General features: G+C 40.4%; 1 protein-coding gene across 2 annotated transcripts; it reads right to left on the reverse strand.

Annotated features, from left to right (window-relative positions):
• Positions 1 to 2,956: 2,956 nt before the first annotated feature.
• Positions 2,957 to 12,812, reverse strand: LOC116162516 (arrestin domain-containing protein 2-like). Of its 2 annotated transcripts, XM_031476149.1 has the most exons (7): positions 11,200 to 12,812; positions 11,062 to 11,151; positions 9,651 to 11,010; positions 9,495 to 9,605; positions 9,234 to 9,451; positions 3,406 to 3,777; positions 2,957 to 3,344 (listed from the first exon to the last, which is right to left on the reverse strand). In XM_031476149.1, exons 3-7 carry the CDS (start codon positions 9,760 to 9,762, stop codon positions 3,234 to 3,236), a joined length of 924 nt encoding a protein of 307 aa, XP_031332009.1. In that variant the 5' UTR covers positions 9,763 to 11,010; positions 11,062 to 11,151; positions 11,200 to 12,812; the 3' UTR covers positions 2,957 to 3,233. The 2 variants fall into 2 exon arrangements, with proteins under 2 accessions (XP_031332009.1, XP_031332008.1); XM_031476148.1 differs by having other exon boundaries at positions 9,651 to 11,151.
• Positions 12,813 to 16,866: the final 4,054 nt, after the last annotated feature.

Below are 16,866 nucleotides of genomic sequence, written 5' to 3' on the forward strand. Positions count from 1 at the left end.
TTCTGGGCGCTTTCCAGGGTAGTTCGAAAGCCGTGCGGCTATAACTTTTCTACAACTTGAGCGCTTTCAGTCTATTCCATAGCTTTTATGGCGTTTCAAGCTTTCTAATACCTTCTCAGAGCCTTTTAGAAACGATCCTAACATTTTAAGCGCTCTCTCTTCATTTTTCAGTGACGTGTGGCACTATCTCGCTCTCCTAGTCTCTAAAAGGGCACAACAGGCCGAAGACCGCTTTCGGAACAACAATAAAAGGCTATAAAAGCTATTTTGGGTGCTTTCCAGGGTCCTTAAGACAGTATTCTAAAAAAGGAAAACTTTCTAAGGCATCTCTAGAGCATTTTGATCCCACACCGTCGCTTTCTAACCAAGCCCCTAGATTATTTCCAGTGGTTTTAAATGTTCTCCATACAGTTTCCAGGGTTCTGCAATCGCCTTAAAAGACTCCGACAGCTCTCTAAGGGACATAAGTGAATCTGGAAGGCAGTAGCCTTATAGGCGCCTTGCAGGGCCTCTTAGATCCTTTCCAAACTTTTAGGCGTATTCTATTCGTTTTTCAGTTCTGTTTGCTCACTTTCTAGGCTCTCCTAGCTTTTGTAAGGGCACAAAAAGAATCCGAAAGCTTTCACAAAGCCACTAGAAGACTTTAGAAGCCATTCTGGATGATTTCCAGGGTCTTATAAACGTAGTTCGAAAACAGTGGGGCTTTACATAACTTTTCTACAACTTTCGCGAGCACTTTCAGTCTATCCCATAGCTTTTATGCAGTTCCATGCTTTCTAATTCCTTCTCAGAACCTCGGATAGCTGGTCCTAACATTTTAGGCTCTCTCTCTTCATTTTTCAGTGACGTTTAGCACTACCAAGTGCTTTCTATGCCCGCCTAGACTTTAAAAGGGCGCAAAAGGCCCAAAAAAGCTTTCGAAACAACAGTAGAAATGTTTTAAGGCCTTTCTAGAGCATTTTGAGCCCATACCATCGTTTTCTAACCCATCCTAAGGCCTCCTAGATTATTTCCGGTAGTTTTAAATGCTCTCCATACAGTTTCCAGGGCCTTAAAAGCCCCCCACAGCTCTCTAAGGGACATAAGTGAATTTGGAAAGCAGTAGTAGGCTTTAAAAGCCTTATAGGCGCCTTGCAGGGCCTCTTATGATCCTTTCCAGACTTTTGGGCGTATTCTATTCGTTTTTAGCTCTGTTTGCTCACTTTCTAGGCGCTCCTAGCTTTTGAAAGGGCACAAAAGGCATCTGACATATTTCCCACAGTCACTACAAGACTTTGGAAGCTCTTCTGGACGCTTTCCAGGGTCTTATAGATGTAGTTCTAAAGCACTGGAGCTTTACATAACTGTTTTACAAATTTCGTAAGCACTTGCAGTCTATCCCATAGCTTTTATGCCGTTCCAAGCTTTCTAATCCCGACTGAGAGCCTCTAAAGGACCAAGAACGCTTTCGAAGGCTTTGAAAGCCATTTTGAGCCTTTCTAGAGGATTTTGAGCTCATGCCATCGTTTTCTAAGCCGTCCTAAAACCCCCTAGATTCCTTCCAGTGGTTTTAAATGTTCTCCATACAGTTTCCAGGGATCTGTGACCGCCTTGAAAGCCTCCGACAGCTCTCTAAGGGACAAAAGAGGATTTGGAAAGCAGTATAGTAGGCTTTGAAAGGCCTTAAGAGCGCCTTGCAGAGTTTCCTAAGTAGAATTAAAAAAAAAGCACACCTTGGATTAACTCTTGGGTGCTTTCCAAAGCGAAATTGTAAGGAAAGGTGAATCTTCCAGACTCTGAACCCGAATCAGCTTTTTCTATGCTTTCTGGGCCATTCCTAGAGCCTCTTAGTGACAACTTCCTGGGATTTTAGGTGCCCTTTATGCACTATACAGTGATCTTTCGGCCCTGTTGAGCGCCTTCGAGACTCGTTTAGCTGTGGAAAGCACCAAAAGCGTAAGAAACTCTGAAAAGCGTTTTTTACAGTCTCATAAGTACACTTCTAAGCCTGTTGAATTGTTTGGAGCTTTTCCACAAATATCACGAGCACTTTAAGCCTTTACCAAAGTTTTTTTATGCTTCTTCGCCACTAGCTAGTGCTTTCTAGTATCGACTAGCCTTTTGTATGCTTTTTTCATCGGAAACCAGCATGTTCTATGCTCTTTTGTACTACCTATACTCTTCCCTCCAAGATTCCTTCGAGTGATATTAGGCACTGGAGTCTGTCAAGCAGTGGCGGATTTATACTTTTGCCGCCCAGGGGCTTTGGGAAACTTTGCCGCCCCTAGATCATTCTTACCACAAAAATAGCCCACAACTTCATAACTCCTATGGCTAAAAAATAAAATGGCAATCTAAGGGAGTTTATTGGTTATTCGACTACAGAACAAATGCTTATAAGTAATAAGTATTTTTATTTGATTATTCAACAATTTATTGGATTAATCAAAACAATTTTCCGCCCCCCCCCCCAAATTTGCCGCCCTGGGCCCGTGCCCTTAGTGCCCCCCTCTAAATCCGCCTCTGCTGTCAAGTGCATTTTAGCTTTCTAGGTTCTTTGGAGGTTTTTAGACTCATCTAAAAAGGCATAATGAATTTCAACAAAGTACCTATAAGACTCTAATCGTTCTCAGTGTTTTATAGAGCATTCGAAAGCTTTCCAGAGCGCTTTTTAAAGCTCTATAGGGTCTTTCCAGAGTGTTTAATCAGAACTCTTGAGCTCTAGTAAGTGAAAGAGTTCCACTAGATAATTTTTATAGTTTTCAGGAACCTTCTCAGAACTTATACACCAACAAGGCCTCCCAAGATTCCAGAATGTAATAAATCCTCTTCAGTTCAAGCATTTCAAACCAACTGAAGGTCTCATATTATGTCGTTCTGTGTTTTCCATTTTTCCAGAGCCATCTGTCACTTGCAGATCTTTCAAGAAAATTTCCCAGCCTTGGCAGGTTCGCGGGGCTCTCGAAGAAATACACCAGAAAGTCATGTACTTTATTTAAAAATTACTGTATTTCGTATGCTTTTCTCAATCTACGGACATTATAAAGGTTTTTTTCATTAAATTTGAACGATGGAAGCCAAGAGAACTGCTTCAACAGCCGAATAGAAATGTCTTTGCTATACCATCAACGTAACAACGAGATTGAATTAATTCTGTTACTCCTTTAACCGATTCACGGATGGAGTTGAATGGAGAGGTAGGCGACGTCCATTTTCATGTTGCAAGTTGTGGAAAATGACGAATGGTGCTGGTTTCAGTGCGAATTTCCATACAGCTCAGGATTTTCAGGTGGGGAAACAGGTCCAAGACGTAGTGGTACCTCAATGCGCATATTCCTATGTGGAAAAGACAGACGAACTTCGCCCTAAAAACAAAATGGATGCGGCACGAAACAGTCGTTCCAAAACCTTCTAGTGTATACTCACCCTTAACTCCCAGAATACCTTGATCACATTGCAATTGGGCAATGAGGCGACAGACATGTTTGCGGGAATTTTGAGTTGAAGCTTCCAGAATTTCTCCACGCCAGGCTCCACGACACTGTTGACCACCGCGAACAGGTCCGTAGCGGATACTGTAATCTCTTCCCTTTTCGACTTGACATGGAAGGTGAAACCCTGCACGATCCTGAAGCGCAACTCGTTCACCGTCGTGCAGGAATCGTTTTTCACCCTCGCTACAAATCGAACCACCTGATTGGGCACGCATCGGTCGTCCGATAGGCTGACCGTAAATTGAATCGGTCCGCTGACGCCGAGCGAAGTCGGAATTTTCTCAATCGAGCGTTCAACGGGAGACTGAAATACCGTTAGTTGTATCAAAATTCGAAACAAAGTTGGAGCACTTAATTAACGAAATAGCGTTAATTAATTAAAAAAAGATAGGTAGGGATTAATCGGGAGGAAGTTTTAGAAGAGATTCGGTCTTCGGCTAACAAAGAGCTATCCACGCCAGTCGTCGGGAGTAGCCTTTGTTTTTGGCCCTTAGAGCCGAATCATAAGAAATTCCAAGAGGTAACAAAGTACAACAAAATTTGGTCCGGTACCAAGTGTTATTTCGAACATCCATTTTTAAACGAAAATTCTTCAACATCATGCGTATTTCAAGAGAATTTTTAAAAAACTTTTAACAATTTTTAATTGTAAAGGGGGGGGGGGTATATTTTCTCTTAAAAAAGATGGTTCAAACAAACAAAAGATAGGTAGGGTTAAATCTGGAGAATGTGTTTGAAGAGATTCGGTCTTCGGCTAAAAAAGTGTTATTATTCACGCCTACGACTAAAAAACCAAGAGCCATTTTTCACTCTATGGATCTTTAATTATTCTTAAATGTGCGTACCTCAAGAAAAATAAAATGATACTGTAAAAAGAACATCGGAAAGTCATCTCCGAAGCTTGAGCACTTTAAGAGATATCCAAAGTTTCAAAGATGCAAGAAATGTTCTGTAACAATTTATTTTCTCCATTAGAAGCATTATTATTTTTCCCGGTATATTTTCTTTGAATGATCCTCGTAACAGCTGTAACCTTGGAATTTGTTCACGCAACTTTTGGCGCGAAATTTTTCGGCGTTGCGATTTGTCATTCCCGACGGTTAACTTTCATTTTCCTCTTTCGACTGCGAACTGTGATCGAGTGCACTTGATTTTTATTGAACAGCAAAACGTATGGGATTTTAATTGCCGCCACCCATATAAATTGATATTTTCCAGCGACGATTGTTGCACGTTCATCTATAATTAGTCCTCTTAAAGAGGTATGTACATTTTAAGGTTATCACCGAAGATGGTTACCTTTGATTTTTTTTAGGGTTTTAGTTCTAATTTTGGATTCAGGTTTTAATTTCGAGTTTCAAAATCTCGTTTGTAAACAACCAGTTCCGATACGTTTTACATACGAATTTGGGATAACCTTGGCTTAAATTTACCATTTACCTGCGAGTGCCAACGCTTATGAACGTATTTTTCCACACTGCTAATAAGAAGTCTCCATTTTATCCGGGAATTGAGCTCACTGCTCTGGATAACATCTTATTAAATCAGGGTAAGCGTTTCCTTTTTATGTTTTGCTTGTACTTGACCTATACGTGCGTATATTTGTGTTCCAACCAATTTCTTTGCGTAAACTTGTGTTAAGATGAAGCACCTACCCAATTTAATCGATAATTCTTGATTGGAGCTTTGTATAACTGATCTGGTGAATCCGGCTTAGGATTACCAAATTATTGAAAAATCGTGGGGGGTGTGAAGGAATCATAAACCCGCTTAGAGGGTTTTAATTGGCCGTGAGGGGTTGTAGCAGGCCTCGAAGGATCTTGAAAGTTTGCCAAGTTTGCTGAATCGCTTCAGTGTTAAGGAATTAGCGTGCCACTCAGCATTACTAAATGATTGAAAAATCTTGGAGGGGGTGGAGGAATCATAAACCTCCTTGGAGGGTTTTAATTGACCGTGAGGGGTTGTAGCGAACCTCAAAAGATCTTGAAAGTTTGCTAAGTCTACCGAATTGCTTTAGTGTTACAAAATGAACTTGCAGCCCAGGAATACAACATTCCTAAAAAATCCTGGGGAGTGTGAAGGGATCATAAACCTCCTTGGAGGATTTAAGTGGAACCTGAGGGGTTGTAGCGGTCCTAAAATAATTTTGCAAATTTGAGAAGTGTACAGAATCGCTTTACTGTTGAAGAATGAGCTTGCACCTCAGGATTACAAAATCATTGAAAGATTCTAAGAGGTGAGAAGGAATCACAAACCTTCTTGGAGGGTTTTAATTAAGCGTGGGGGGTTGTAGCGAGTTAGGTAGCGATCCTCGAAAGATCTTGAAAGTTTGTCAAGTCTACTGAATTGCTTTAGTGTTACAGAATGAACTTGCAGCTCAGGAATTCAACATTCCTAAAAAATCCTGGGCAGTGTGAAGGGATCATAAACCTTCTTGGAGGGTTTTAATTGACCGTGGGGGGTTGTAGCGAGTTAGGTAGCGATCCTCGAAAGATCTTGAAAGTTTGTCAAGTCTACTGAATTGCTTTAGTGTTACAGAATGAACTTGCAGCCCAGGAATACAACATTCCTAAAAAATCCTGGGGAGTGTGAAGGGATCATAAACCTCCTTGGAGGGTTTAAGTGGAACCTGAGGGGTTGTAGCGGTCCTAAAATAATTTTGCAAATTTGAGAAGTGTACAGAATCGCTTTACTGTTGAAGAATGAGCTTGCACCTTAGGATTACAAAATCATTGAAAGATTCTAAGAGGTGAGAAGGAATCATAAACCTTCTTGGCGGGTTTTAATTGAGTGTGGGGGGTTGTAGCGAGTTAAGTAGCGATCCTCGAAAGATCTTGAAAGTTTGTCAAGTCTACCGAATTGCTTTAGTGTTACAAAATGAACTTGCAGCCCAGGAATACAACATTCCTAAAAAATCCTGGGGAGTGTGAAGGGATCATAAACCTCCTTGGAGGGTTTTAGTGGAACCTGAGGGGTTGTAGCGGGCCTAAAATAATTTTGCAAATTTGAGATGTGTACAGAATCGCTTTACTGTTGAGGAATGAGCTTGCACCTCAGGATTACAAAATCATTGAAAAATTCTAAGAGGTGAGAAGGAATCATAAACCTTCTTCGAGGGTTTTAATTGACCGTGGGGGGTTGTAGCGAGTTAGGTAGCGATCTTCGAAAGATCTAGAAAGTTTGTCAAGTCTACTGAATTGCTTTAGTGTTACAGAATGAACTTGCAGCCCAGGAATACAACATTCCTAAAAAAATCCTGGGGAGTGTGAAGGGATCATAAACCTCCTTGGAGGGTTTTAGTTGAACCTGAGGGGTTGTAGCGGGCCTAAAATAATTTTGCAAATTTGAGATGTGTACAGAATCGCTTTACTGTTGAGGAATGGGCTTGCACCTCAGGATTACAAAATCATTGAAAGATTCTAAGAGGTGAGAAGGAATCATAAACCTTTTTGGCGGGTTTTAATTGACCGTGAGGGGTTGTAGCGAGTTAGGTAGCGATCCTCGAAAGATCTTGAAAGTTTGTCAAGTCTACTGAATTGCTTTAGTGTTACAGAATGAGCTTGCAGCCCAGGAATACAACATTCCTAAAAAAATCCTGGGGAGTGTGAAGGGATCATAAACCTCCTTGGAGGGTTTTAAATCACCGTGAGGGGTTGTAGAAGACTTCGAAAGATCTTAAAAGTTTGCCAAGTCTACTGAATTGCTTTAATGTTACAGAATGAGCTAGCAGCCTAGGAATACACAACTTTTAAGAATCTTGGGGGGTGTAAAGGAACCATAAACCTTCTTAGAGGGTTTTAAATGACCGTGAGGGGTTGTAGCGGGCCTCGAAAGATCTTGAAAGTTTGCTAAGTCTACTGAATTGCTTTAGTGTTACAAAATGAACTTGCAGCCCAGGAATACAACACTCTAAAAAAATCCTGGGGAGTGTGAAGGGATCATAATCCTCCTTGGAGGGTTTTAGTTGAACCTGAGGGGTTGTAGCGGGCCTAAAATAATTTTGCAAATTTGAGATGTGTACAGAATCGCTTTACTGTTGAGGAATGAGCTTGCACCTCAGGATTACAAAATCATTGAAAGATTCTAAGAGGTGAGAAGGAATCATAAACCTTCTTGGAGGGTTTTAATTGACCGTGGGGAGTTGTAGCGAGTTAGGTAGCGATCCTCGAAAGATCTTGAAAGTTTGTCAAGTCTACTGAATTGCTTTAGTGTTACAGAATGAGCTTGCAGCCCAGGAATACAACATTCCTAAAAAAATCCTGGGGAGTGTGAAGGGATCATAAACCTCCTTGGAGGGTTTTAAATCACCGTGAGGGGTTGTAGAAGACTTCGAAAGATCTTAAAAGTTTGCCAAGTCTACTGAATTGCTTTAATGTTACAGAATGAGCTAGCAGCCTAGGAATACACAACTTTTAAGAATCTTGGGGGGTGTAAAGGAACCATAAACCTTCTTAGAGGGTTTTAAATGACCGTGAGGGGTTGTAGCGGGCCTCGAAAGATCTTGAAAATTTGCTAAGTCTACTGAATTGCTTTAGTGTTACAGAATGAACTTGCAGCCCAGGAATACAACATTCCTAAAAAAATCCTGGGGAGTGTGAAGGGATCATAAACCTCCTTGGAGGGTTTTAGTGGAACCTGAGGGGTTGTAGCGGGCCTAAAATAATTTTGCAAATTTGAGAAGTGTACAGAATCGCTTTACTGTTGAAGAATGAGATTGCATCTCAGGATTACAAAATCATTGAAAGATTCTAAGAGGTGAGAAGGAATCATAAACCTTCTTGGAGGGTTTTAATTGACCGTGGGGGGTTGTAGCGAGTTAGGTAGCGATCCTCAAAAGATCTTGAAAGTTTGTCAAGTCTACTGAATTGCTTTAGTGCTACAGAATGAGGTTGCAGCCCAGGAATACAAAATATTCTTTAAATCCTGGGGGGTGTGAAGGAATCATAAACCTTCTTGGAAGGTTTGAATTGACCGTAAGGGGTGGTATCGGACCTCGAAAAATTTTGAAGGTTTTCCAAGTATACTGAATTGCTTTAGTGTTACAGAATGAACTTGCAGCCCAGGAATACAAAATATTTTTAAAATCCTGGGGGGTGTGAAGGAATCATAAACCTTCTTGGAAGGTTTGAATTGATCGTAAGGGGTGGTATCGGACCTCGAAAGATTTTGAAGGTTTTCGAAGTCTACTGAATTGCTTTAGTGGTACAGATGAACTTGCAGACCAGGAATACAAAATATATTTAAAATCCTGGGGGGTGTGAGGGAATCACAAACCTTTTTGGAGGGTTTTAAATGACCGTGGAGGGTTATAGCGGGCCTCGAAAAATCTTGAAACTTACCCCAGTCTACGGCATCGCTTTAGTGTTGAAAAATTAGCTTGCAGCATAGGTTTACAAAACTATTACAAAATCTTGGGGGTGTGAAGGAACCGTAAACCTTCCTGGAGGGTTTTAATTGACCGTGAAAGGTTGTACCGGGCCTCGAAGGGTCTAAAAAATTAGCGCTTTGGTGCTAAGGAATTACCTTGCAGCCCAGAATTACAAAATTATGTAAGGATCCTAGGGCCGGGGGGGGGGGGGTTGTGAACCCTCGTGGAGGGTTTTATTTCACTTTTAAAAATTGTAACGAGCTTTGAAGGATCTTTCAGGGAATTGATTTGCAGGAACCCTAGAAGACTTTTTCTTGCGACCCACCAAAGGGTTCAATTGAGGTTTAAATTGTTTCAGAATATCCTCAGGGTTGTTGGACGAATCTACTTACAGCACTACTCATTGCGTTTAGGTCATTGCATGTGTACACTTCAAAGATTTTCTCGCAAGTGCAATCTAGGCTCCACTTCCTGTTGATCTTCACTCGGGCCTTGTACTTTATCCTCCCCCGCGACATTCCGCACGTCGCCTCCACTGAAGATGGTAAGTTTTCGGGCAAGTTCAACGTGAAGGGGTAAACGTAACGCCCCGGCCCGAATTTCGTTTGAGCTGAAACGATGGGCGTTAGGCAAATTTTTGAGGCTACCCTTACATTGCAATAGGCTGGATTTCATTTTAAAGAGTGGCTCAATCTTGGCGTACGTTCGCCCGTCTCCATCGCTCCAACACACCTTTGCCCTTCCGGAGAATGTTATTATTATATCTGAAAGTAGGTCTGAGGTACTACATCCTGTACGTATGTACTTACCTCTAACTATGCACTCTAGTGGGAAAGTGCAACAAACCTTTCCACTCACAGGATCTCCGGGCCGATACGTTTTTTTTTCAAATTCTATTTCGCACGAACCAAAAGCACACATCGTCGAAGGTAAGATGCTTGATTAGTGATTGATTAGAGTAAACCACATTGTAATAGATAAAGTGTTTTGGTCCGGTAAGTCAGGGTTTGGATCGAAAGTAGGATGGATTTATATAGATGGCGCCACACTTCACATTTACCTGCCACTAACACATTTTGTGAATGTCTTGGTACGCATGTTTCCAAAAAATATTGAAATCCTTCCAAAGAATTTGCCAGATTCAGAATTTTCAAAATTTTGAACAAACTTTTTCGAAACCGCTCATATATCCTCGAGGATCCTGAGTACTTTGGATATTCTGTCTAGAATGCCGTGAGTATCTTCAGCCTCCTGAACATAATAGGTAAACCATGCCAGAACGCCCTCTTTCGACGAAACGTTTACAATTCTATGTTGAGCCAAAACCTCAGTTCGATTAAAAATACGACAGGAAGGCGGCTGTAATTGCGGTTTATTCGTCAATTGAGCGAGTTTCCCTTCCCAGTTCCTATGGAAAGGCAAGAGTCGCGCATTTACAGGCCACCCGCCGACTTCTACTACATATGCTTCGTGCTCCTGATATACCTATCGGTGCTGAACGTATTCTTGATTGTGCTCGGAATCGTGAAATACGTAAGAAGCTACGGGTTGGAGTCTTACTTTATTTAAGTAGTAGACATTGGAGGCTGCTCAAGGTTCAATAGTTGGAAAGCTTGTATCAACCTTTAGGTTTAGTGTAGAAATGTGTTAAAGAAAGTAAACGATCTACTCCTACTTATTCATTTATTCCATCGTTCCATCTCTTTGTACCAATTCATAAAAAAAATTGTTTGAACATTTGGTCCTTCGAGCCGGATTTTCTCGGAGCACGCAGCATAGTGCGGGTTTGGCGTGGAGTGACAGCCGCGCCACTAACAGCACGGTCAGAATTTTAATTCGCGGGTTTAAAACTTTACGCGTTTGTTCGTATTCACCGTGATAGTTTCTAATTTGGAAGGAAGGTCGCCAATCTTTATGTCACATTTAAATTTTTACTCGTACTCAATTTCCCTGCGCGTCAAAAGTAATCCTAGGTCTAGATTAATAGAGTGCCAGATCAATATATAAAAACACCCTGCAGTAAATTACAGGTGGATAACCTAACTTCGCTTACGGTTCAACGCGCTTTGGCATGAGGGTGGTAATGAAACATTGGAACTTTTTCGGTTAGACTGCTGCCAAATCAAACTGTATGAAGATGATAAGGTACGTGCACCCCGCACATGCCATCTACAACATCCTCTTGTATTATCCACACGAAGAAATGTGCAAATCGATTACGGTATAGAGCAGTGACCAATCGATGGTGAAAAATCCGGCCGCTGACACTTTCAATTCGTAGTGCAACAATTGAAGTCCAAAAGCGTTGATCTGAAACATATATAGCAGAAAGAAATTAAGCATTCACCAGTAACTTACCTCTTTCCGCATGTTCCTGCCGCGGTTACGTGCTGCTAACTTGAAAAGCTTCCTCTTCAGAGTGTTAGCCTAAAATTATTAAGCATTGGAGAACAACCAGGAGTACATAAAAGGAAATCTTCTACAGTAGTTCTGTGCAGTCCTCCAAAGATTTTCGAGGGCTACACTCACTTGAGGTACTGCGATCCTGATACGGCAATTTTTAATGGAAAATTGTGCATCAAAAGAAAACCAAAAACTATTTAATGATAAAGGGCATATTTCCGCTTGAGATACTGGTATTGGTATTAATCTTGGTAGCAAATTTTGTATTAGGAGGGCAGAATTTGTGAAAAGTTGTCAAAAGGTGCGGCAGATGAAAACAAGTACGTTTTAGGTGTCAAGCAGTCTTTTAATGTCCTTTAACGAGTGTCTTTTGCAATGTATTAGGAGAATATAAGCAGAAAAAATCTTTCTGGACTCCTGATATAATTAATTGTTTGTGCAATAACAAGTAGAATTTGAAACTAAAATAATTAAAGCTTTACTCGCAATAAAAATAATTCTTATCAAGCGTTATCGGAATTTGAATCGCACAATCAACTCAAAGCTACAATCCAAACAATTAAACCGTAACTCCTGATAAAAGTACCTCTTATCGATTGGCCTCGGTGTCAGAACAATATAGGCCAGAAAGCATTAGTTCTAAGAAAGGGTTCAGTGCGAAGGAAATCTGGGAATCGAGTTATTTGCAGTCCTGATACAATGAACCCAGTATCAGGAAAATATGAGATTAGTCTTAACCACCCACGTACCCTTATCTAACCCATTTTCTAAAAAAATTGTACCGGGATCGCATAAAGGGCAAAAAAAAGGTGGAATATAACTTATTGACGGACAACTGTTACGTCCTCCTAATCGTAAACTTGATCCCAAAATCACTGTAGCGATAAGGAGAGACCAGGAAATCACTGATTACACACTATGTTCTCCTAATACAGCAGTTGACCACAAAACAACTCAAATCATGGTTCGCTTCTGAGCGCAGAACGCAGAACTTTACCATGTCCTCCCGCCCAAATGAGCTTTCTGTAGTCATGAGACAATTAATTACTTCCCAAGTATGAGGAGAATATGTCATGAGTCTAACTACAATGTTCCTTCTCGTAAAAACATCAAGTAGGTATTATCTAGCAGCATCTGTATCAGGAGAATAATTGGCAAAAGGATTATTCTAGGGAATTAGGTCGTTATACAGACATCTGCACTCCTAATACAATCAACTCTCCAAGAATCGAGAGAATATGAGGAGAGTCTCTTCAGAATACGTTGCAAAAAGGACTGGTTTAAGAAATATGACTGTACCAAGATAGTTAAATCTACCTGCGGTCCTGATAACACAAACAGGTTGACAAATATCAGGGCCATATGATACAAGTCTACCTAACATAGCTAAGTCGTTACTCTTAAAGATATTAAATCTTATCGAGATGCATCAGTATCAGGAGAACATGAGGAAGACAGAGTTATCCTAGGAAACTAAATCATTACTACCACAATTTACAGATTTGCACTTAAGCGCTTTTCAAGTATCTGTATCCGTTTTACTGCAATCTCCAAAAAACCACCGTGAGAGTACTGAGGCCTATATGAAAAGGGTTGTGGAGCTTCCCTTTTTTAGGTGGTTTTAAACCTTCACCGTGGTTTAACTCTTCCTTTTACTGGGGGTTATTCCATACCCCCCAGACCCACGAGTGGTACGATTTTTGTAGTGCTTCCAAGGGAATCTGATAATCCTTTCACAAAAGTGAAGGTTATGTGAGGTTAGGTTAGAGTGCTAGTTAGGTTAGGCGAGAAACCTTGTATCAGGAGAATATAATGTGCGAGGAGATTGAAGGTTAGGTTAAAGTATTAGTGAGGTTAGGTTATTGTGCTAGTTAGGTTAGATGAGAAATCTTGTATCGGGAGAATATAATGTGCGAGGGGATTTAAGGTTAAGTCAAAGTATTAGTGAGGTTAGGTTAGAGTGCTACTTAGGTTGATTAGCACGCTAACCTAACCTCACTAATACTTTAACCTAACCTTCAATCTTCTTGCACATTATATTCTCCTGATGCAAGACTTTTCACCTAACCTAACCTCACTAATGCTTTAACATAATCATCAATCACCTCCTCGCACATTATATTCTCTTGATATAAGATTTCTCACCTAACCGAACTAACACTCTAAACTAACCTCACTAATAATTTAACATAACTTTCAATCACCTCCTCGCACATAATATTTTCCTGATACAAGATTTCTCACCTAACCTAACTAGCCCCCTAACCTAACCCCACAAATACTTTAATCTAAACTTCAATCACCTCCTCGCACATTATGTGCTTCTGATACAAGATTTTTCACATAACCTAACTAGCATTCTAACCTAACCTCACTAATACTTTAACCTAACCTTCAATCACCTCCTCGCACCTTATATTCTCCGGATACAAGATTTCTCACGTAAAGTCATAATATATTTCATACGTTCTGCCTCGAAACATTCAGCCCCCAGTATTTTTTCCAGTAATCAAGGAGTTAACTTTGAACAATACCAAAGTGAGGGGTCTGGGGGTTATGGTATCAGGAGAATATAATGGCGTGGTATGTTATACCCCCTAGACTCCCCGGGGGTACGTTCGTCATTAGATCTTGGGGGGAAGGGAGTTATAAAATACCCCCCACTAGGCGAGAGTTTTATTACCATCTCCAAAAAACCGTCTTGAGGCTTGTGGCTGGGGTCTATCTTTGCTGGATGGTTTTAAACCTTCCTTTTCCTGGGGGGAATTCCATATACCCCCCCCCCGTGCTACGTTCTTTGCAGTATTTGCAGTAATATGCGACAGAATCGTTATCAGGAGAACATGTCGCAGAAACACGCAATATGTTAGATACAACTTTTTGCACTCCTATTACATTAAATGCTCACTTGCTAAAATAATTCTTATCGAGCCTCACGTGCATCAAAATCCTAGAATCAGCTCCAATTTACTGCGCCCTAAACACTTGAAATAACAAACTGGTTTACTAGGTATCAGGAGAAGATGAGGCCAAGATACCAACAGTCTTACCGTAACTATAACTCGCTCCGTGCTAACACCATATTTTTTTTATTCCCCGTCGGCATCTAAATCGTACAATTAACTCTAATTTGACATAATGCAAAGTATCAGGAAAATATGAGGTGAGTCTATTGGTAACCCCAATGTTACACTTGCGCGAAACACTTTCATTCTCCATTTTTGTCAGAATTATCTGCCTGTCAAGTACTAGGAGAACATAGGACTCACAATCCTACCATAATAAAGCTTCTACTCCTGCTAAAATAAAGCTTACTCAACCGCATCGCATTCTTATGGGGAATGGAGTGCAAAATGGCAATAAAGTGTCAATATAGAAGAATTTATTCACATATACATTCTGGTTTATTATATTCTCCTGGTACAACATTTTTTTCGAAATTATAGTACTTATCGGTATTAAGGAAAAGGGAGAATGTGCAAACATGTTACATTTTAATAGACCTGACAGTTCTCGTTTGAGCTATGTTGTATCAGGATCACATGAATGCACCTGCTAACGTATCCTTTTTTGGCCGGAAATTGTTGCAAAGGTATCACTGGATCGCGGAAAGACGTAAATAAGACATGTTACATTGATACAAATTCGCCCATCAATAATTAAGTTATCAGGATCACAGAAAACCAAGAACCCAATCTTGCATAGATTGCATTTCAGTTGCATAAAATCAATACGATATCAATTTTTCAGGATCTCAGAGGATGCAAGGGTGAGCTATTGATTACGAAGACCTTATCTTTCGTTTTATGTTCCCCTGATACAAGAGATTTTGGACCAGGAGCATATACCACTTTGAAAATTTGGAATTTGGAGACTGTGTGTAGTTCTGAGTTCAGTGTAAATTGTTTCATGTCTGACAAGTCTTCTTCAAAAACTTGACAAGGGCTTGGAGATTCTTACCCTTTTTTTTTGGAAATGAGGAGTGCCCTTTGTTCATTTTTTTGAAGGTTTTGTTATTGTTTTCGAGAATCTATAAACAAAACAAAATCCTATCGCGTGCCTTACAGTTTCTCATTCAATAATGGAAGGAAGTTATAATCGGGAAAGCAAAGTTCGTAGCGGCCTTCGCATTGACTTGCATTGAAAAACGAGTCGTGCATAATAAAACTATTCGCTGTAAATCAGGTTGCGGTCGGAGTTTCCCGTTATAAATTGGAAAAAAAATTAGTCGATAAGCGAATGGATTTTGGCCTGCAGCGATGCGAAGCGAGGAAATTGCCGAGCTTTTTGTATTGTGTAACAATCGAATCGCGAAAACCGCGAACGATATCGGAACGTAGAAACGCTCTTGTGCGGTCTCCAAAAATTGCGCTTAGCTTCCTGGCAAATAAACTTTTCGCTTTCGCGTGCCTTCAAAATTCCCTTCGGAAAGAATCCGAAGGATGGCAAAGAGGTATCACTGTTACCTTATGGAGCCTTTTTGAAAACACTCTGAACAAGGCTTTCCTGAAGACGCTTTAGAGATGTTCCGAAGTGCGCATTTGAAGGACTCCTCAACCCTTTATAAAATGCCAGAAACCTCCAAACGTTCACGTTCTTCCATGAATAAGGCTACATGTTGTTCTGTTTACGCTACGTAATATTTTAGGGCCCATTAAAGGCTTCAAAAAAAATGTCTGAAGGCAAGACCCTGAAGATTTTCTACAGAGGATTTGAAGATTTCTTCAAAATGCTCCTAAGAGCGTCACAGAAGTATTCCAACATCTTAATAACGTTCTGCCAACAAAAGCCCTTTTCAAGACTTGCTGAAGACATTTTTGGGAAGACATTCAGACTAGGTTTAAGGTTACTCTCCCTGAGAACACTTTTGAAAACTATTTTAAAGAGTTCTCTATTTTTGAAGATCATTAAAAAACTGTAGACACTTCTATTAAGGCTGTATTTGTCTTGTTCACACTCAGAAGACCTTTCAAGGCCTATTGAAGACTTTCGGAAAACCCTTGAACACACATGTTGAGAGTTACTCCCCAAAAACTCACCTTGAAGATAGTTTTAACATTATTTTAGATCATATTGTTCTTCCTTTAAAGAAAGAAGTCGTCTAAGAACCCTGAACATCTTTTAAAGAGTCTTCAAAGATTTTTTCGAAAGACTATCAAGGTTTCGTTTCTCTGTTGGGACCTCTGTGTGCATTTTAAGGAAAAACCTATCAAACGCTATGGAGGGTGGAAGAGAATTTGAGCCATTTTATAATACGGTTAAAAGTGTTTCCTGTTACCTTGCATAAAGGTTTATCGACCTTTTAAAGAATTAAAGAATTGCAAAGATCTTGAGAAGGGTTCCGTAAACATTTTGGGAACTACATCGCAGTGGTCATGTAGACCTTATGTCTCCTTCTCGGACAAATCTGGTAACTGGAGATTTTTCAAAGGTCCTGATTATCGTATGAAGTGCCCATGACGATTTTCTGCTTCCTTTTCGGAAAGGATTTTTATATTTTATGTGGACTTTATGATTTGGGGAAGAATGTAGAACCGGGGGGTCTGGGGGATATGGAATACCCTCCAGTACACAAAAAAACCCCGGTGCTACGATCCCCCATGGCACAATTAGTCTCAACGC

Source organism: Photinus pyralis, unplaced genomic scaffold, assembly GCF_008802855.1.
Source record: "Photinus pyralis isolate 1611_PpyrPB1 unplaced genomic scaffold, Ppyr1.3 Ppyr1.4_LG10, whole genome shotgun sequence".
Classification (NCBI taxonomy): Eukaryota; Metazoa; Arthropoda; class Insecta; order Coleoptera; family Lampyridae; genus Photinus; species Photinus pyralis.

Excerpts from the sequence above, each read along its gene's own strand:
- LOC116162516 (XM_031476149.1), bottom strand. The coding sequence starts at position 9,762 with ATGTGTGCTTTTGGTTCGTGCGAAATAGAATTTGAAAAAAAAACGTAT. Across the intron at positions 3,778-9,233 it reads TAAACGCAATGAGTAGTGCT|TCTCCCGTTGAACGCTCGAT; the intron begins GTAAGTAGATTC and ends ACGGTATTTCAG. Across the intron at positions 3,345-3,405 it reads AGGTATTCTGGGAGTTAAGG|GGCGAAGTTCGTCTGTCTTT; the intron begins GTGAGTATACAC and ends TTTTGTTTTTAG.